Genomic DNA, 22,033 nt, shown 5'->3' with positions numbered 1-22,033 from the left:
AATGAGTACTCACCGTAGGAACTGGAATTGGACATCCAAAAATCACCGGGAGTCACTGATGAGATCCCTGGTTATACCGATGGACCCAGGTTAACTCTACAGAAGTGGCAAAGTGCTGCTCACCAACAAACCTCAGCAGTGCCTTCCCATTTTCCACTCTTTTCCATTTACAACAAAACCCTGAATTCCTTTTGCTGCTCTGTTCAGACACTTCACTGTCAAAAATGTCCAAGGAGATTGCTGTAGAAACTGTCTGGAGAACCAGTAGTTTTCAATTAACCCTCCAGGCTTGCACACCATATAATTTACAGTAAATACAGATCAGTCATCACCTTTTGATTAATATTTGCCTTTTAATTTTAAATTCTTATTAGTCTGAGAGCTACTGTAATTCCTCTTTCCAATTTTATTACCTATCCCATGGGACCAGTACTGTTGTGAAGAAGTGTTTCTTTTCTAGCCAAAATCTCAGGTTATATTTATCACTGAATACAAATATACAAACCTATTTCCTGCAGAAATTTTAATTTACTGCTCAAGAAAGGCTCCTGTAGATCATGAGGTTTACATAAAGAACGTGAAATAAAATGTGAATGTATTGAAAGGATCATTACCTAAACACATTCAGTGATTAGGGAAAATGTGGAATTCAGCAGGTTAGCCCAGACCCAAATCTGCTGTTAGCATGTTTATAAAATAACCAGATGTAAATCAACCAAGTCCAGGTAGATTCGATCTCCCAGATAAACCACAACAAGGAAATTACTGATTCAGTCCGATGTAGAAATAACAGAAATATTTAAAGCAGGTCAGGGACTAAGTAAGTAAAAGGGCATTTAGAAAATCATGAGTAAAATTCAGGCATCTATCTGGGAACTAATCTTTTTAGTAAACTCCTTTGTGTTAATTTTTGCAGACTGAATCAGCCTGTGACAAACACTTTTTACAGGAAGACTGGGAGCACAAATACAAGGAGAATTGGAGGACTGGGAGGACACAGTAATGGAAATACTGAGATATTCACCTCAAAGATTAAGAGTACAAAGTGTCAGATGCTGAGTCTGGACTGAAGAGTGTCTGCAGGGAACTTGTATAAACTACAAGTGGCTGAAGAGAAATAGCCCCAGATTTATCACAGAACAGCTATGGATCAGAAATACAACACAGCCACTAAGGAGACAAATGTGACCCTCTAAATTTAATGGATCACATTCTTTTCACACAAGAGAGGGAACTATCAACACTGAAATAAAAACCTGGTGCCTTGGCCATGAGCCACTAACTGGAATATTGTTCCTGGTCACTCTTATTCAAGGAAAATTAATTCAAATAAATGCAAGCAGGATGAACAGAAACAGAACTTTGCTTTTGAGAGGAGGCTAACATTTAATTTGGGCTAAGAAATGAAGGGTTGAAGTCTCTCCAAGTTTCACTAGAAAAAATAAACTCAGCTAGAACAGTTCAAGTGATGACAGACACAGCATTATAAATACACTGGCACAGACACCACAGCGAGCTGCTCTACCAACAGGTCTGAGACTGCCTTCCAACAGAGTCGGGGCCAAATCCCAAATATCCTTAACACAGGCCTTTGCTACTGAGTCTGGGCAATTACATCTCCTAAAGCCCCCAGGGGATTAACTCCTGACTCAGCTCCTCATCCTCCTTTTGGCTGAACATCCCAGAAACATTCCCTGCGTTTCTCAGCCAACATCCAGGATCAGCTCCATGCTCCAGCAGCCCCGGGTTTGCCCAGAACAACTTCCAACAAAAACATTGCACGTGCCCCTTTCAGGAATGCGTGCTTTTCCCTCAGGGATGAGCCAAAGGCTTTAGTTTTAAGTCCTGCTTTCACAGCTCCAAAGCCAGGCTGGTCACACACACAAAGGGCTGCGTTGTGCTGGGCACAAACCCCTCTGGGAGCCAGGATTTGCTCACCCTCACACACTGTCCCTGCTCAGGCTGGCTCCCTGGGAGGTGTGAGAAAACCTCTGCTTTTGGAGAGGAATGCTGCAGGAGAGATTCCTGTGCCCTTACCAGGGAGGGTCTGTGAGCCCACCGAAAAAAATGGAATTGTTAAGGCTGGAAAAGACTTAGGAGATCACCAAGTGCAACCATCAACCAGCAGCACCACTGTGGTCACCACTAAACCACGTCCTCCAGGGCCACATCCACGTGTTTTCCAACGCTTCCAGGGATGGGGACTCCACCACTGTCCTGGCAGGAAGGTGGATCACCAGGAAAATCAGATTGATGATCATTCTGCAGTTCTCATCTTTGGAAATCCCTCCTCCTATGCTTTCCAAGCCTTGTTGTTTGAACCAGCTGAGGCCCTGGCCTGGCTGTGCCAGGCGTGTGTCTCATTTGGACACACCCCACCCCTGCTGCCATCCCACTAAAACACCTCTACAGGGAAAGACACAGAAAATTTCTTTTTTTTTTTTTTTTTTTCCATAAACACATTGCACTACTCAAGGTTTTCATCTTTGAATTTAATTAAAGAAAAATGTTTCAAAGTGATGAAGCATGTCTGACTTCCAGCTTCTTTCAATGGCACAAGCCAGTGCAGTAAATTATAGAAAGCAAGCTCAGTTAGAATTTTATTTTCATTTAAAATAAAAAATAGAGAGAAAACTCTCCAGACGTGAGGTCCTGTTAAAAAAGTGGCTGTTCACTTGTAAACAGAATGAAAGTGTTAAGAACACAGTTTCATACAGCTTAAACAAAACCACTTTTCAGAAGCAATACAAGTATGTTACAACACTGTAAGAACACCAAAAGCAGAAAACAAAAGAATGGCAGAAGAATCACATAACATTGCTTACTAAAGTGATAAATAATTGATGGTGAATGTTAATAGCTTGACATTTTTATTGCTCCAATGGTAGTGTGTTGACAAGAAAAGGTAGTAAACTGTCAGTGGGACAATAATAAACATCAATTTATGGTTTTGCATTTGGAGTTTTGTACCTATGAAGAAGAGCATATGAACTTTTTTTTTTTTGTATTTATCAAAACCACACCAGATTTAATAATTTTTTTTCTCTGTTTAAAAGTCACCCATTTACGACTGAACCCACACTCCCTAGACTTGGGTGTGCATGTTTGAACATTTCTGTGTTCCACCTCTGGGAAAACACCTTTGCAGGAGCAGCTGGGGAATCACTAAGGAGGGGCTTTGATGTTCTGCCAGAGTTCTACACTCCTTCAGTACTCTCCAGATACAAAACTTTCTAGATACAAACCCAAAGATTTCCTGGATAAAATCTAGAAACAAAATTAGTGTCAACATGTTGACATGAAGAAATAAACACTGATTTGGTAGACAGTAGCTGCTTTTCAAAATCTGCTGCAAACTCCCACTCCTGAGAGGGACCAGTTAGTTCCCTTTTCTCCTTCTCTGCACAATGGTGGTGGAACCAGCCAAGGCACTTTCTTTACCACTTCCACTCACTCTGCTGACATTAATCTGTTACATTGCTACAAATTCTGACAGATATCCTCCATGAACACTTCACCAACTCATGTTGATCATTTACTGTCAAAAATGAGATTTCTAGTCTTGAGAGACAGAATTACCTGTGCTGTTTTTGTATTAAAGGACAGGCCAAGCAAAAAGAAGCTGTGTAGAGTTCACAGCAGTACTGCCAGCTGCCTTCACCTTCCAGTGAGCTACGAATCCTGTGTCTTTCACATGCAAATATAATACTGCTGCTGGTTTTGCATTTTAATGCAAATTTATCTACTTATTAAAACATGGAGCTTACTGTAAATGACAGGTTTGGCTCTGGTTCTTTATATTATGGCCACATAATTAAATGTCAATTAAAACACAAAGACAAGACCCATTCATGGTTTGAAGACTGCACAAGTAATAATTAAGGACAAATTAAAATGTATAGGATTTATGTACTTCAAATGTAAACTTTACAGATTAATATTATATGCTTAAGTGTTCAAGGCCAGTTTGGATGGAGCTCTGAGCAACGTGGGCTAGTGGAAGGAGGGGGTGGAATGAGAGGAGCTTTGGGGTCCCTTCCCCCCAGCCCATTCTGTGGTTCCATGGGAAGTGCCTGTTCTCCCATTTGCACCAGTACAGGGAGAAAAATGAGTTGCATGAAGAAGAAAATCAGAACCTGCTGAGATTTCTTGAGTATTTTGCACAACAAAGTTCTGGCAGAACAGTAAGAAACTTGCATTGTTCTGTTAATTATTCCAGAAACTCATTTCTCAGTGAAACCCAAAGAAAGAACCGAGTGTGCCAGTTCAGTTTCGCTTTACTCTGCCTTTTCTGCCATTATTTTTTCTGCTTCCAGTTAACACTCATCCCCAAAAAAGAAAGAAATAAATTGGAGACAACACTTTGCTTGGTTCTGCAATGGAAATCTGAGTTGCAAGGTGTAGCTAATGATAATTTCAAACAACACAGGAGGTTTTTATTCATGTTACAAATGCAATTACACATTTAGTTGTCACCAATCTACCAGTCAAACAAAATTTCTGCATGAAATATGCAGATTTCAAACTCTGAACCATCACTCTGGGACAGGAAACAGCACAAACTTCCCTTTCAGTAACAACTTGCATAAAACTGGCCTTCTGTAAACACTGTGTACAAGGAATCTGACCTACTACAGGTATTAGGATGCAATGGTCTTACAAATACTGTATTTTAATAGCATATTGCAAACTGGAGAGATGCAAATACATTCAGAGGAAACCCCAAGTCACCCTGAAACTAAAAAGCAACTTGGGATGATGTTGCAGGGAGTCAAGATGCTGCAAAGAAATGCCTGGACACTGATAATGAAATCCACCACAACTTGCAGATGCTCAGTTATCTGCTGGGCTTGTTATTTCTAGTTAGGAAAGGCAAGGAACTTGCAACAATTTCCATTTGCTTTCTTTTATCAAGTGCTCTTGCTTAGATCAGCCATTAGAGGAAGTTCTTCTACAATGACTTCCCTTCCTGAGATCAGGCAAACAGGGAAGAATCCAAAATAATACTGAATTCCACAAGGCTTTCCTGGCTCTCCAGACAGTGCCTGACTGCCAAAACATATTCAGGAGCCCTTTCAACTGCTGCACTTCCTCCCCTCAACATGTTTGGAAACTCCACTTTGACTGAGATAAAACCTCTTTCCACTGGAAGGGACTTCATGTCACTTAACTGTGAAAATGCTGAAGTGCGACCACAGCACAGCAGTAACAAAAGTGCTGCTTCAGCTTGGATTTGGCTGTTCCTAATTTTTCTCTTCTGTAACGAAGATCTCCAATTTGAGGCTACTTTCTCCTGACTTCAAAACAAAACAGAACTTAACATCCATATATATTCCTCACTTCAAAAGAGACTTTAGGGTATTTTGTTAATAGCAGCTGCCATCTACCCCCGCACACGCAGCTTTTGCGGAGGTGAAGATTTCAGCTTCGTATTTCAGGCGCTGCAAACACCACCTGAAATACTTTTCAAAATAAAGACAGAAATGCTATGCATTTTTCATCCATTTCCTAAACAAAGTGCAACTGAGCCCTACACATCTGACATATGTACAAACTCCTTATGGCTTTCCCATAAAACCAGTGTGGGTGGGGCTGTACAATCCCAGGGGAATGAGCACATGGAACAGATGCTGGGGACTGTTGGCAATAGAATAAGAGCTATAATACATTCTGTAAACCTTGGCATACCACACTTTACATTATGCAAAGAGTCAATATTTACAAATCCATAGCGGGTAAACTAAAGAACCCCCTAAATGTAAATGATGATTTTGCAAAGTGCAGGACAAAACCAGTGCTGTTGATTGCAAGTCCTATGCAAGCAGGTTCTACTAAAATGATTACTACTGGAGTTTACCTGGACAGTCCTACTGAGGGTTTCTAGGATTGCAACACTTAGGATGGAATATATGATGACACAGCTTTAGGATGCACACTGGAGGACAGCAAAGAGAGAAATTAATAAGGCCGCATGCTCAGAACAAGTTTAAGCAGCACTGATGTTTTAAGATCCCTAGTGGCAACTCTATCAGTTATTGGTAATGTTAAAAATTCAGAGTGCAACATAGAAGCCTCGTTTAACATAAAAAAATGTGCAAATTGTTCTCTTCTTAACAAAAGAAAGTAACAGCAAGGAAGATTTCTACTGAAGAACATTTTTAAGTCACAGCAAAGTAGACCATCTTCTTTCCAAAATCATCTACAAGGCACTAAGGGTAGAAAATGACAGGTAACATGAAAGACCAATGCTGTTCCTCAGTCAGGTCGAAATATGGGGTATTTTGGTAAGAACTCTATTAATATTACCTGTTGAAGAAAGGAAAAAGACAAGAACAGAAGACAGTAACCAAAAAGTTCAAAGCTTCATCACAATTTCCATGAACATTAGCTAATTCATAAGACTAAATATATCTGAGATAGTCTGTGAGGAGGGAATGTTCCCCAGGGTAACAAAGCAAGAGATTGCAGTCATTCTGAAATAGAGGGATTCTGGGTGCTTGGCTTTTTTTGGGGTGGATCTCTTTCCCTAAAGCCTACACAATCTTCACAGCTATATGTTAAAGGGGATAGGGGAGTGGTAGAACCACAGAAATACTTGAAATTCTCTTTTCCTAAAAGGTCTGTCTTGTTTACAACCATGTGAAATTTAGAGCTGGCAAAAAATACCCCACCAATACAAACCAAAAACAAAATCACAAAAGAAAAGGTCTAACCAAAAAAACACATTACTGTAAAGATGCAATATTTCTGCAAAATTATTTGAATCAAAGGGGTTATGAACACCACTGGAAAAGATGGGTAAGTGTTAAGGAACTGTGGCCTGGTGCTGGTGTGGGAATCACTCCAATGCAGAAAGTCCCACTGGGTCACCCTCGCTCCAAATTACAGACCAAACTGCACATTTGTCTGCGAGATCTTTTTGCACAGGATCACTAAGTGAAGGATTTTCTCTATTAAATCATAGTTCTGTTGAATAGCAATAAGTAACAAGCAATACTCACATATTCCATCATATTGCTAGTTTCACATTTCCTTTTACTCAGCTTCCAGTGCAAACCAAGCTGAGGAAATAATTAACAAAGGATTAGCACAGCCCTGTTTGGAAGGGTAACGCAACAAGCATTAGCAATATTAAATTATTAGGATCTAATATTTAGGATCAGTATAAAGTATGGAATTATGACAAGACTGTACCATCCTTCATTGCCAATATTCTTCAAGCTGAAAAAAAAAAGAAAAGCACTCTTTTCTTACCTTATGATATAGTCTGTTATTTTCCCATTCTAATAACTTCTGAATTGATCTTCTAGTCTAGAAAGGAAGGCAGAAGTGCATCAGAAATGGTTCAGCAGCTGGTCTCATCCAGCAGGATCTCACTGCGGCATTTCTGGCTAAGGTGAATTTATAGTGAGTTAAGTTTTATAAAAGTAGAACGAACCAAAGAAATCTTGGAAACATGGAAAGAACATGGAAATCTCATCACTCCCCCTTTTTTCAGAAAAGGAAAACACTCATGGGATTTTTGTAAACTGAGAAGCATTGGAAAATTTCTAAGATCAAGTCCAACTTAGGCCTGTGGCTTTCCCAGAGTTCATTTAGTTAGTAAGAGATCCTTTGGAATTTGGTGTTTTTACCTCCCACAGCCAACAAAAAAGAGTCTCCTGGCCAAATCCTGCACTCACTGCAGGTGTTCTGCTGAAAACACAGATTTCCATACATTTAATTTCCAGACTTTGCTAAGGGAATTGTGATCTGGATCTTGAAAAAAACCCTCACCACCAAACTCCACAACAAATGATTTTAAACTCTTGGCTACCAAATGTGTCCTTCATGTCCTGCTCTTTCCACGACTGTGCAGAGGAGATAAATTCTCAAGTTTTAGTGATTTTGAAGGTCACAAAAAGACAACTGTGATGGTCCTGCATGGTATACATTTAATTTTAATCACTGCACAGTTGTTATCATCCTCACACCCCCATGGAAGTGCCATCATTTTCCCTACCTGGTGCATATTCTCTGTAGCCTTGAGAGTTTAATATAATTAATGGGCATTTCTTTAGATTTCACAGGCACAGGGATATTAAAAATGGCTTTAAAACTGCAAACACTCCTTTTGTATCTCTCAGGCATAAACCTCTGCAATAATTAAATTTATAAAAGCAGTTAAAATGAACTAAAACAAGTCCTGTAACTTTTTAGTGATGCAGCTTCAGTGATGAGCACGTCAACAAGTTAACACATTAATGCACTTCCTCAATATTTACTGCTGTGATAAATCAATTCTAAATGTAAACCACAGAGGTAACTGACTAAAGTGCTTTCCAAAATCATTACTTTGGACCTGATTACAGGAGTGGTCAACTCTTTTAGAGGGGAAGTCTTTAGAAAATAAATTTGCATTTGTTCTTAACAGAAGCAGCACAGGAAAATATGGCAAATAAACCACAGCTATGCAATGTTATGGTGTCTATTGCATACAAAAAAGTGATTTTTAAATTTTAAAGTATTTCTTTTGGGGGTGGAGGAGTGGGGATGGGGTGTGTGAAGAGGATAAGTGATTTTTCAGTCTCATTCTGCCACTCATTGAAGGACACCAAGGTTCAATTCTACACTCAATTCTTAGACCTCGAGAAATCCTGGAAATTTAGAGTATCATATATTCCATCATGTTTGAACTGAGATGAGACCAGCAATTCTTAAAACCACTGAGTCAACTGGTAATTTGGTGTAGTTTCAAATTTTTTCTATTTTCTAAGATGGAAACCAGAATAACCTTTTGAATGTGAGGCCAAACCGGGGTTTTAAAATGAGGAAGATAATAATGAAAAGTTATTTAATCCTACCAATAATTTAAAACACAGTAGAATGTGATGAAACATTGACTCACTCTTTTGTTAAGACAGACCACAGGCCACAGGCTGCAGCCCAGAGTGCAGCAGCAGCAGAGGCAGCCACAGAGCAGCCACTTCACATTGACAGGGAGGTTCTTCCTCAGGCAGGCGTTCACTCGGCTGATGCTGGTCTTGAATTCCTCAGGGGCCACCTGCAACAGAAGGCCTCAACTTCAGGGAGAGCCAGCACAGGTGTATTTTCTCAGAAATTGCCTCTACAGCTTAAAATGAAACAGGAAATGACACAATCTTCTAAAGGACTGGTCACCCAGTGAGCATGAAAAGTCCTTTTCCTGCAACAAATTAATTTCTGGTGTGTGCACTGCACAAACCTGAGTTCAAAATTCAAATATCTTTTAGGTGTGCAGCTCATCCATATTTATTGCACCAGAAATCAATAAATGGGCCCGAAAACACAACGAGCCCTGACAAAATCAGAACTGGGACACAGCTGGGCAATACATGCACTGGCTACACTGAGCAAAACCACGGAAGAATGACAGATGTCTGCTTTCCAAGGCAGTGTGGGAGCATTGTAGCAAAAATAGGCACCACAGAAAGGGAGAATATTGTCCAAATTAGTGTCACACCAATCTAAGGCTACACTGTGCCTGGGTGAAGGCTCTGTCCACAAATAACTTCCTGAAGTGGCCCACAATGAAGCCACAACTTCCCTTGTGGCTGCTTCCTAAAATAGGGAAGCCTAGAAAGAAAAACACTGGACTGTATTTAAGGCAGAGCAATGCACCTTGTACAGGGGTAGGAATAAAGCCTACTTATTGAAAACCAGCCTTTTGAAATGAAGGAATAAGTATTTTATACCTGTATTGCCACTGCAGAGCCACAGTGGAGCCCTCATTTTGTATCAGAAAGAAGCTCTTTTCTCCAAAAACTGCATTTCTCACCTACTCACACACCCCAAATCCCTCATCTCCCTACAGAATCCAAGTCACTCCATCTGACAAGTCAAACATGGATTTGAGGCAGTGGGTCCAAGATGACACCCTTGACTCTAATGCAGTCCAGCATTCAAATACACAAAGCAGAATAAATCAGGACCAACAAGAGACTTGACCAGGCAGGCAACTCAGAACAATTAAAAACCCCATCTTTCCTACCTATGAGCCATGCTGATGCAAATCCCCAGTGGGAGTCTGTACACAAAGCTGTGCAAGTGCTCCACACCCCCCAGCCAAGCCAGCCCAGCTCTGCTCATCTGACTCTGCAAACAAGGGTAGCAACATCCACAAAAGTTCATTTAACGACAAAGATTCTTTTCAGCAGGGGCAAAGCCACGGGGCAGGAAATGGAGAGGACCTGATGCTGCTGCCTCTGCCTATTGAGCTGAATTCTTTAGAGCCTTGCAGGGAAGGGAGTAAATAAATACAACATCTGTTTCCTGGCCATTCAGGTCACCAGGCACTACAGAGTCAGGGGGCAGCTGGGCTTGCACACCAGCCAGGCCTACAGTTAGTAACATGAGAACATAATGTGTTATTATTTTATAGCAGGAATTAATAAATACATAGAAAGTAATTATTTTGTCCCCCTCCCACATTATATAAATAGACTGTTTTGTTTTACATCTACAAAAGGAGCAACTAAAAACAATTGTCTGTTTTACAAGAGATAGTTTAGGGGAAAAAAAAAAGAAAATGGTCAAAGAAACCCCCTGAGATGCTTTGTACTGGGACGTCTGCAATGAAAAAAATCCCACTGTAATGTGGCAAACTATCCTGTACTTGCATGTCTCTGGAACAAGGTTTTATGAATTTCTTTGCCGGTGCCAGATCTTCTATTGGGAGATAACACATACCAGATGCACATGAGCAAAACATTTCATCTTCAATGTGGGAGACTGTTTTGCTGAAAAGAACATCTGGGCGGGTGGTTTGCAGCAACCTCAGGCAGCTGCTGCAGTCACTGCCTCAAAGTAAACTGGGATTCCTACATTAATTGGCATTCTCAACTGCTAAGGAAGTTTCCATGGGCCTTGTATTTAGATATCTACAAATGGCACTTCCTTTGATAGATCTTTTGGAATTTTATATTCTGTTTATGTGATCTATAAAAATAAGTAGTTTTTTTTCTGAGAATCCATTCATACTTTTGTAATGAGACTTCCTAAGAAAAGAGAATGTTTCCTTTTCCTTCAGACACAAAGTTTACTGGACCTTGACAACAACGCAGCCCAACCTCCAAATCCAGCTGAACAAACTTGCCAAAGACAATGGAATAGCACAGCCCAGAATTTAGTTTAACAAGAATAACCCTTATCATTGATAACATCCAACACAAAGAGAACTCAACCAGATTCTCAGATCACAGCTGGCAGAAAAATTTGGGACCTGAGAAGAAAGCCCAGGGAAATTCCCTCCTCCTGTGATAATTTTTAGGGACTCACTGTTCACATCAGAGTAACAAGCTCCTACGTTTTAAGATGAAAGCTGAAGTACTCTCATTCCTGCAGGGCAAATGGCTAAACCAGAAACCAACTTTGGATGCCACTAAGCACCAGAAAATTCCCATTTCAGGAGTTCTGGTCTGATGTTTACCTTAATACACTATTATGAAAGCACCACGACCTGCTAACTCACCAAATATCTTCATGTAAAGGTGAATCTCTTGGCTACAACATTAGATGAAATTCCTTAAGATGCTTTTGACTAACCCCAACTATTGGATTGTTTCTGCCTTTAGGAAATGGAATCACAACACATATTTCTGTCACTAATGACACATCTTTCTCTGAAATAAAAGGAACTGGAGATCAAGACAAGCCTCATGTTGTGATAAACAGAAGAAATCACAATTTTGTTGCTCAGTTTACAAGCTCAGTGACAGGTAAGCATTGTTACACAGTGATTAAGAACAAAATACCTGTAAATAATTGTTCTAATCTAATAATGAAATGGAATCCAAATGAAAGTCACCACAGAACTGTTGATTTTCTGACATAATTTTAATTCTTGCCTTCTTGCAGGTTCAGATTTTGAAAGGTACATGTGAAGGGGCTGATGTATTTCAAACAAACAGAATTAACAGCTCCTCCTGCACAAAGACAGCCCCCTAAGAAAGCCTAGTTTTGAGTAATTCTGGAAATTTCTTGGAGAGTTTGTGTCTGGCTCTTGAAAACAATGAGATAAGCACTTTGCTCCTGGCTGTGCTGTACACCTTGTGAAGGGATATTAGCTCCTTTTAGGAGGGAAAAAACAACAACAAAAAAACATAAAAGGAAAGGAGGGGGTGTCATAATATTTTACAACAGGATGCAGAGGATCTCCAAACACAGGAAGGGAGCCAGCAAGGCCCAGCAGGCCTGATCTTCCTCCTTCAATCATCATGATCAGCAGCCCTATCAATCACACAGCACAACGGCACCACAATGCCCAGCCCTCACTTTATGGCTCACCCTGCCCTGCACTGCACACTCCTCTCTGGGCAGGATCCCTTTGTTTCAAGATCAGAGCAGGAAATTCCACTTTTCCCCTTCAGGATCACTGCCTCCATAATTTTCTGGTCACCTGGAGCAGTGCTATTGTGCTCCACATCACAGAGAATATTTTGTTAAAAGCGTTTTTTAAGAGAATTAATAATCCTGTAAACCTGTAGCACGTGGAATTTAAATTTAACCAGCATTCCAATTTAGGCCAAGGTCCAATTACATTATTAAAAGTTAAATATTGCCTCTGTATTAAGTGTAGTCAAATCTATTCTTATAATGTTCCTCTGAAAAGAAGCCTGGCTTGGGATTTACAAACCAGGGGAGTTTCTGTCTCATCCTGCAAGACAAATATTAATCCAGCTGAATTAGCCACGCCAAACATCTGATGTACCTGGGATTTTCCTTTCCTTTATTATTTTATTGTCTATGCTTTACCCTCAAATGTACACATTCACCTCTCCCAAGGAAAGCAACAAATGAAGTCTCAATTAAACACTGAAGCTGTAATTACAAGCATGTAGCTCTAGGCGAATCTACAACAGCTATGCAGGCTCTGTAAAAACTGGGAGACTGGGAAAATGGGTGAAGGAGGAGGGGGATTCCAGATTTCAGAAAAAGAAAATCAGGTTTGCTGCCATCATGATGTGGATGGGCAAAATGAAGGCAGGAAGCTTCAGGAAGTTACTAACACAAGAATGTGGCATAAATCCCAAAAGTTTGTGCTTCTGAGAGAAAGGTGCAGCTACAGAGTTTTCTCTAATTAGGATTTTCATCCTGCTTTAAAAACCTACATCTTTTACATCTGTATTTATTCCAAAGAAAACCAGTACCACTGAGAACTCCATCAAGCCCATCTAATGGCTTCATCTCTTACACTCCATTAGCAGATGGGATTTATTATTAATATCAATTCACAGGGGACAGCAAAGCCATTCAGCCTAATGTTACACAGGCAATATGAATAAACTATGGTATTGTCTTAGAGGAGCTGAGGACCAATGCAAGTTCAGAGTAAACATTTTAATCCCAATTTGTAAATATAAACAGTCACTGTTATTCATAAATTTTGATTTCATAAAAAGCAAAAAATTACATTTTAACAACAGAGGATCTTAAAGTGGGGTCTCAGTTGACTACGATACTGATTATTGTGAATTATTTAACAGGGTATTTGAAGGAAAACTTCTTACTGGAAAAAAGGACTGAATTTTCATTTTCAATAGGGGTTGAGATGATTGACTGCCTCAACCAGAGGAAGAAGCAGATTCTTTATTTCTTGCAATTGAATGAAGTATTAAAAACCGAAAGACCCACAACTGTGGTTTTTAATGTCTTTCATGGCAGTGGTGGCAGGCAGGAAGAAAAATGTGTTTACTATCTTGTTTGATTGGTGTTCTCCCCTGACAAAAGGGAATTCATTTCCTTGCTCAGAAAGCCCCTCAAATCCACAAGACAACAGAATATCAAGATTCTCAGCAGAGGAGCCTCCCCATATACAGCAAATCCCTGCCCATGGCACTCCTGTAGCACTGATTACACCCACAGAACAAGAAGGGTAAATGCCAACAGAAGAATTTCCTCTTTTCTCTCTTTGCTAAATTAAGTCCAAGCACTCAAGTGAACTTTAATTTAAGCTTTTGTTCACTGTCTATTTAACAAGAGGAGGACAGTCAGGTGGAAAATGTGACAGCCACTGATGCTGGTATTAAAAAGTGTAGACCTGGTTGCAGGCTGGTTTTTTTAATAACCCAAATATATTTTAGAGAGACAGAAAGAGATTAAATTATATAATTAAACTTAGTTTTAATGTTTCTTGCCTGGGATTTTCCACAGGCTTACTTATAATAAACTACAACTTGAGCAAAAGAACATAAAAATTGTTTTTTCCAAAATGTATTGTGGCTGTTCAGTGATCAGAAAGAGCTTCCCAGAAAAGAATAAACCTCAGACAAGGTGGTGAAATGCAAAGTGTTGTCAGCAGCCCTCACACTGGAATCAGTAGGATTTGTCTTTCTGAGCTCAGTGAGATCCTAAAAGTCCCAGGCTGATTTTCAGCACCCAAAAACTCCAAGCAGAACCTGCTTTTCAGGGGTACTGCTGTCAGAACAGCTGGACAACCTCAACACAAGGGCTTGATTCATTGTAGTCTGGTGTGAAAATGCAGGAGGAGAAAGCCCAGCTGGATCTGGCAGAAGCAGGAGCAAGCACTCAGCTGCATTTGGTGGATTGTTGGTATGACTCAACCTCTGCAAGGGGCTGCAGAGGGAGTGCAGCTCTATGGGATGACATGAGACAAAGCAGATAGAGCCAAATAAACTTTTTTCTTCCCAAATTCTGGAAAAGATACACGAGGGGGATATAAATCAAAGCAAAAACAAAGCACTAGAGAGTGAAACAGCAGGAAGAAAAAAAATTCAGGAGAAAAAGAATTAAGCAATTAAAATATTAAAAAATACAATAACGAAAATAATTTAAAACTGAGAATTTAGTGAAGATTGAATTAATAGCTACAAATAACAGTTACATATACTTGCATTAAGTAAGATGACAGGACTCTAGAGAAAGCAAGAGACTTGTCACCACTAATTTTCAGAATTAAATGGTATTTGTGAAAATGTACTGAAAACCTACTTAATTTGTAGATTTAACACTATGTTTTGTTCTGTAAAGCTTCAGATAAAACAGATTCACTTCCAGAGATTTGTCTAAACAAACTCGAGGCTTGTCAGACATACTCCAAAGAGAGGTCTAAAATTTGTACTGATTTAATTCACCCAGGAGGGAGCACAAACTCCAGGTATTTAAAAAGCAAGGTTAAGCGAGTGCTGCTTTCATGTCTGCATGGAAACAGTGGGATCCATGGTGAGCTTTGCTGTGTTTGGAATGTCAATAATGATAGCAATCACTGCAAATCCTTCTTGTTTCCAGCTACACTGAGGGACTGGGCAGCGAGCAGCTGGGTCACACAGGCCACAGGTAACAGTTTTTAGTGGGTTCATGCTCAGGTATCCAACACAGAAACCACTGGATGCACTGGCTCCTCCCATTGAAAAGAACAGTTTAATCTCACACTTACCTTCCCTGTCAGAACAGAAGGAAATTCTGTATCAAACTTGTTGCTCAAGCCAAACCTTGAAAACAAAAGAGACAAACAAAATATATTCCACCTAACTTACTTTGTTTCCCTTAAGAAAAAAATGTAAGAAGAGTTTTTACTTTAAAGAGAAACCACTATTAATTTCTTTTGCCCTTACATTTGCATGATTTCACGAGCTTTGATCTAAGTTAATACAAGGTCTCGTGTACCATTCAGCCATTTCCAGACAGAAACACAGCTCGGTGCCTTACTCCAGTACCTCCAGAAGGGCAAAAATCCTTTTCCAATTGGACGGCAGCAAGTTTCAATCTTTGATTTCTGTAAGAAAAAACCCTCCAGCTATGAAATCCCAGGTTCAACAACCCTTTTGCTTTCTCACACATGCAACTGTTCCCCATGCAACAGATGAAGTTTGTTTTAAGGAACCCATTCATCACCATCTTAGAAAGTTATAACTATGTGGTTTTAAAAACTTCCTTTGGGCTGAGTTAAGGTACCTCGTAAGAGCCTACACAAAGGACAGTTTTACAACCACTACAAACTTCAAGAAAATTAAGTTTTGGGACCACTGTGACTACTCTTCACTGAAGTGTTTTGGGGTTTGAGCAAAAGGTTTTCATTATAACCAGTGAAAGCTCCAGGGAGCTGGATTTGGTTTGTAAACCTGTTACCAATTATTCCAAAACTCCTGAACCTTTAAAATGTAGTCATTTAACAAAATACAGCAACAGCTGGCCCTCAGCTAAAATCTGTATGTTTGATGAAAGTTAAATATATTGTACATCAAGTCAGCTCTGCTAAACTATCTCCTGAGTATATGTGTTCAAAAAAACCAAAATACCTGAAAGAATCACTGCCAAAAAGAACAGCACAAATACACTTGGAGTTATTGAAGAAACCAACTTTGCTTTGAGTCAAACTGACACCTGCCATACTCCACTGGTCCTGGGTACCAATACCAGTATTGCTGAAACATCACAGACTTGTGGGATGGTTTGGGTTGGAAGGGACCTTAAAGATCCCAACACCTTCCCCTGGACATCAGTGCCCATCATTAGATCACACATACACATTCCTACACACTCTGTAATACCCCAGATACCCAAAACTGACAATGGAAATTGTTCCCAAGTAACAAAAAGTCAAATCAACCTTAGAGAAGAGAGAGGCAGAACAGAAGACTTGTGCTGGCTCTAGAAATCCAGTAACTGAAATGTTTGGCAACAACACTGGTGAAGTTCAATCCAGTCCTTCAATGAATAAATGAAGTTAGAGCCTCTTGTACAGAGCAGTAGTTGTATGAAATGTTACAAACCCCCCAAACAGTAAAACCAGTAAGATTTTAGGCAAGCACAAAGGTTACTAACATAGCACATTTCCATCCTCTCTGTAATCTGGCAAGTCAGCCTCCACATTTTGTACCTTTTCAAGCTGAAGTCTTCCAGGTTTTGTTATATATTTAGTTTTAAGGAAGCTTGGAGAGCAATGAAGTAGTCTTTTCAGTCTTAAAAAAAAATTAAAATTACTAAAATTATAAAGCACATTCACAAGGAATGCTTTGAGGAACCCAGACTTTTCTGTGCATCAGCACTGGAACAACCTGGAATGATCACAAAGCAGGAGCAATCAGACAGCAGAATAAAAGAACTGGAAAATTCAAGAATTGTTTACTCTACCCATCTAACAGACCAATTCCACTACACCATGCCAGAGGTCCATCTTATCCTCAACACTGATTCTTACAGTGGCCAGGAGCAGCAGCTTAGGATACAGCAAAAGAAATGAAAAAAAAGAGCAAACATGTATCAGCTGCTCCTCAGAACTCTCCTCTGACCTTCAACAATTCAAGAGTTCAAACACTTCCTAAGCCACAGGTAGTGTCTTTTATCTCACTGATCAAATATACTCATGAAAATTCCCATTCACCCCAATTTCCATAAAGAACAAGATAAATTAGTGCTTTCTGATTAATAAATCTGATTAGGAATGCAAGATCACAATGTGTTTTGGGCTAAATTTCAAAGCTGATGTCATGACACATATTAAAACCCCCAAATAACTTATTTTTATTAGTTGCCAAAACGTTCCCTTCAGTTGCAGCACGTCCAGGAAACCTGAGTTACAGAATGGCATCTCACACTGACACCTGTGAGTGGCTAAAGAATGTAACTTAATGTTTTAACTATACTTAAACACTATATTTAGTCAGAATCATTGATGGCCTTTAGCAGAGTCTTACTGAAATATCTCTGGAAGCTTTACAGACTGTTCTATTTACTACAGGGCTTAGAAACATTAAACTCCTGTTAGATGGAGCAGAGGGGTGACTCAACAACCCAATAAAATAAAAAGATTGAAGCAGGATGTTAAACAGTTGTACAGCTTTACAGCCAACTCTGTGAAAGTACTGAAGAGTTATTAGAACCTTCCGTGTAAAGAAGTTAAAATCCAAAGTATTGATCAAGAGGTAACTAACATAATTAGACTTCCCACAACAGACTAGTGATCTAGCATGAGCAGGCCTATGAAATCTGCTAAGATTCAGTATATTTAAAAATCACAGTAACATCAATTCCAGTAGCTGTCCCTTAAGTCATTCAGAAGAGCAGTTGGCGGTGATTTATTTCTGGGCCAGTTCTGTGACTCCTCAGTGCACGCTGCCCGAAGTGTAACATTTAGAAATTCAGATCAGTCACCCACGTTCTTTGTGGCACTTTTCTCACTGCATGACAAGTACCTCTAAGAGCCAGGCACTGTTTCCTAGAGGCTGCAGCAGAACCAGGATGACCTCACTTGCCAGTTCTGGCCCTCGTTCCCTGTTTTCATGGATGGCATCAGGCAAACTCCATCACCTCATTTCCCCCCATCTGTAGAGTAGTGAGAACACAACTTGTCCTAGGCAGCTATAGTAAGAGAAATGTATAAATCCCTCAGTTAAGGGCTGAAATGAACATCTTGAACCACCAGTTGCAAAGCTCACCTGCAACAGGTACCACAAGATAATGTTTATTAGCTTACAAAGCAGGAGGTCAGGTTTTCTGTCCCAGAACTGAAACAGGGAGAGTTTGGAAACACTTTCCTACATCTAGAAGAAAAATATTTCAAGGTGCTTTGCCTTTTTATTTTGTTTGACTTAAACCTGACCTCATTCTCAGTTCTCCCACTCCTGTATTTATAGATAGTAATCAGCCTTACTAGACTGCACAAGTTAAACCTGTTTAGTGAAGCTCTGCAGCCCCCTTTAGCACAGCTCCTTTCCCCACACCTAATCCAGGTTATGTTTAACCTCTCTGCAAGAGTGGAGCTCAGATCCCACACTGCTCTTTATGAGGTATCAGCTGAGCTTTGGCCAACATTACAGGGTAAAGATGACATTCCTCAGGAGCCCTGAGCTGAAATCTCCTTGAACATTTAATATTCCCCAGTTCAGAACATTTTCCTGTGAAGCCAAGAGAACTATCCAAGAATCCTTACCCATGGATAATGTTTTGGAAAATGAAGGTTTTGGTAATGAGTGGAAGGCTGAGGTCATTTGCTGCTTTAAATATGTGGAAGGTGGAACAATACCAGATAATACTCAAATGTTATCTCAACTCTTCCCTCCCTCCCCAGCTGATGAAAATAAACTTTTCATCAGCACCTGGACCGTGGGTCCCTGGGGCATTTCTAGAGAAAACAGGATAGAACACCAAAAGTTAACTTCTAGCCAGATTAGGAGCTTTGCAGACTTCAGCAGGAAGCTGGATACTAATGGCAAAAATATGTTTAATTGCTATTTCATTACCTCATTACCATCCATCCAAATGGACCTAATGATATGGAAAAACTACAGCAGATAAATACAACCCTACAGCCAAGTTACAGTTTGCTTACTGCTCCGTTTTTGGAAGTTATTGCCTTTGTTTGCTAGGCATGACTCAGTCTTCACCACAAATGTCTGTGTGGAGATACTTGGATACACCAAGCAGTCACACCAACTACGGGAGAAACAGCAGACAAGGTGTTTAGAACTCATCAAAATGGAATTGCAGAAGAAAAGGCATTTACTAGGACCTAGTAATTTATCTGTGCTAAAATCCAAAAGCTTTCAAAACCAATAAATATGACAGAATTTTTCCAAAGAATCCTGGACAAGATGAACATAGATTTTGCCAACCATTTTTACACACATCCTCTCTAACTAAAATAAAACAAATACACTTTGCATGGTCACTCGTACCATGCACAGGGGTAGAATGGCTAGCAAAGTGGGAAAAGCAAGATACTGCTAAATACCCTCAGAAAACTCTTTGATTTTTTATTTAGTACTGTTGGATACTGCAGAATAGTTACTCTGTTAGAGCAAGCAGCTCACTGACAAGGTCATAAGAAGTCTCTGGCAAGAAAGTAAGAGTGTCTGAATCTACCAGCTTGGGAGTTTCATAAGAGAACTGGACATGAAAAGCTGAAGCAGATGACCCTGGAATTTGAGAATTATCCCCTTCTCTATACACCAGAAGTATTAAGAAGGCCAGTGTCAGCTGAGGAACAGGAGACACCTGAAACAAAAATCCATGGGAAACAATGGCTTTATAAAGATAACTGGTTTTCTTTTTTTTAATAATATCTGATTTGTCAGGACAGACATTTTCATCAGCAGTACTCCAGACAGGTTCAGCAAACAAACCCAGGCTTTCCTGGATGACGTCTCTCCCTTCAGTAACTGGAGCAGGCTGCTTCTGCAGCCAACTGATTTCAAAAGCAGCAGCATCTGTATGATCAAAAAGTGACAGAGTCCCAACACACAAACTCTTTGGGAAGCGAACCAGTTCCCATTTAACAGGAGGTTAGGATTATATACTCCAGTGTCCAGGGTTTACTTGCATTTTATTGGTAACATCCAAGAACTGTTTTTATCAGCATAAGGAGATTTAAAAATACAGCATGAGCTGATAAAAGCTGCTTCCTACCACGGAGATAGGTCCTGTTACAGGAAGAAAACTGAGAGGGGTGGGAGAAAGGGAAAAGAAGTTGGATGGGGATTCAGTTCAGGTGGTTACAAGGGCACGTAGCTAGCTGAGGATTTCCACTTCACTGACAAGAGTGCTTTTTTTGATGTAGACATCCCTAGTTCTTGGAGATGCTCCTGCCCATCCCAAAAACATGCTGGAGCCAAGAAGGAACTGTAAGTAAAATCACTAACACACAAAAAAACATTACAGAAAGCAAAGCAGATGAGTGTGTAATGTTTTTTCCAGTTCAGCACTTCAAATAACGTGGCTCCTAAGATGGGTACTTGGTATTCTGAGCATCTTGCTTGTGTTCCACCTCTCCTTTAGTCAGGCCAGCAGCTATTTGGGGTGAGGACACAAAGAAATTCCATCTGCACGAGCAAATGCACTGCGGTGCAGCAGAGCAACTCCCCACTGGCACCAGCTCAATGCAACCCTGATCCAGGCTGCCATGAGGACACAGATCCAACCCCACTGCCCACGGCATGGGAGAGCCTTCCCCAGCCAGTGCTTTTGCTGCAGGGACTCAGATCACACTGCACCTATTTACAGAGAGAAATGGGAATTTTATGCAATCCAAAGACAGAGCCAAAGCAACACAAGCTTGGTGGGTCTCCGCTATACATAAATTTCAATACCTCCCTCCCTGCCGTGAAAATTAACATGACAACCAACAACTTGTTAAGGATGTACTTGCTTCTATTAATTCTTCAGCTTGCTGGAGCAGGAATACTAAGAAAATCCCTACGAGTAAACATTACATATAAGGAAACACAGCTTGCTCGTCTTCTGTTCAACTGTTTAAATGAGCAGCAAACATTCTGGCTCACGCTGTGTTCCAGTGATAAAAACACCCAATCGAAACCAAACTCTCAACTAAGTTCGGGGCAGATAAAGTACAGCACGGGCAGGAGCCTCCTCTGCAGTGCAGTGTGGGGGCTCCCTGGCTCAGCTGTGGCACACAAGGGTCACAGCGAGATGGTTTGAACAGGCTGTTCGTCCTCGCATCGCGTGGACTTTGCTTTTTATCTAACAAATTGTTTGGATAAAGAGGAGCAACCAGGGAGGGCTGCCAGGGCTGCGCTGCAGCCTCCGCACCCGACGGCCAACGCCGGCTGCTCATTCACGGCTGGGGGTTTCCTCGAGCTACCGGAAAATGCCCACGTTCACAGCACAGCTCCCCTCACAGAGAGGGGAGAGGGGCGCAGGGCTGTGGCTCTCGGCCCCGCGGGGCGGGAGCCTGGGGCCGACAGGGCCGGGGCACGGTGCTCCCGCTGCCCTCACCCCTCCCGGCGCTCCCGCCCGGCTCCACCGCCCCGCCACACCGGCCCCTCACGCTGCCCCCGCTCCTTCCTTACACGGTGATGTGCCCGGCGCCCCGTACCGCTACGGGATCGGGCGCGTCGCGGGGCCGGGGCAGCTCCTGGCTCCGCACCACGGGCTCGGGCTCATCCTGCTCCTCCTCCTCGTCCTCCTCCTCCAGCTCGTAGATCGTGTCGAAGTCCGCCATATTGGGCAGCAGGACGCTCATCGCCGGCCCTCCCGCCGCGCCTGCGCAGCGCGCGCCGGGGGCGGGGCCGCGCCTCGGCCACGGCGGCGGGAGGGCGGC

At 41.1% G+C, this 22,033-nt stretch overlaps 1 protein-coding gene across 1 annotated transcript; it reads right to left on the bottom strand.

Annotated features, from left to right (window-relative positions):
* Positions 1 to 333: 333 nt before the first annotated feature.
* Positions 334 to 22,004, bottom strand: CHIC1 (cysteine rich hydrophobic domain 1). The gene is made up of 6 exons (XM_038164788.1): positions 21,783 to 22,004; positions 15,413 to 15,467; positions 8,888 to 9,043; positions 7,255 to 7,311; positions 7,002 to 7,061; positions 334 to 6,306 (listed from the first exon to the last, which is right to left on the bottom strand). The coding sequence occupies exons 1-6, from the start codon at positions 21,953 to 21,955 to the stop codon at positions 6,256 to 6,258; spliced, it is 552 nt and encodes a 183-aa protein (XP_038020716.1). The 5' UTR covers positions 21,956 to 22,004; the 3' UTR covers positions 334 to 6,255.
* Between the last annotated feature and the right edge of the window lie 29 nt (positions 22,005 to 22,033).

This window comes from Motacilla alba, chromosome 4A (assembly GCF_015832195.1).
Source record: "Motacilla alba alba isolate MOTALB_02 chromosome 4A, Motacilla_alba_V1.0_pri, whole genome shotgun sequence".
NCBI classification, from domain to species: Eukaryota; Metazoa; Chordata; class Aves; order Passeriformes; family Motacillidae; genus Motacilla; species Motacilla alba.
This window is presented reverse-complemented; position numbering and strand designations above follow the sequence as displayed.

Coding starts and splice junctions, on each gene's coding strand:
- CHIC1 (XM_038164788.1), bottom strand. CDS start 21,955: ATGAGCGTCCTGCTGCCCAATATGGCGGACTTCGACACGATCTACGAG. Junction 9,044..15,412: donor CTTCTGTTCTGACAGGGAAG/GTAAGTGTGAGA, acceptor CTTCTGTTGCAG/GTGGCCCCTGAGGAATTCAA. Junction 6,307..7,001: donor CTAGCAATATGATGGAATAT/GTGAGTATTGCT, acceptor TTTCTTCAACAG/GTAATATTAATAGAGTTCTT.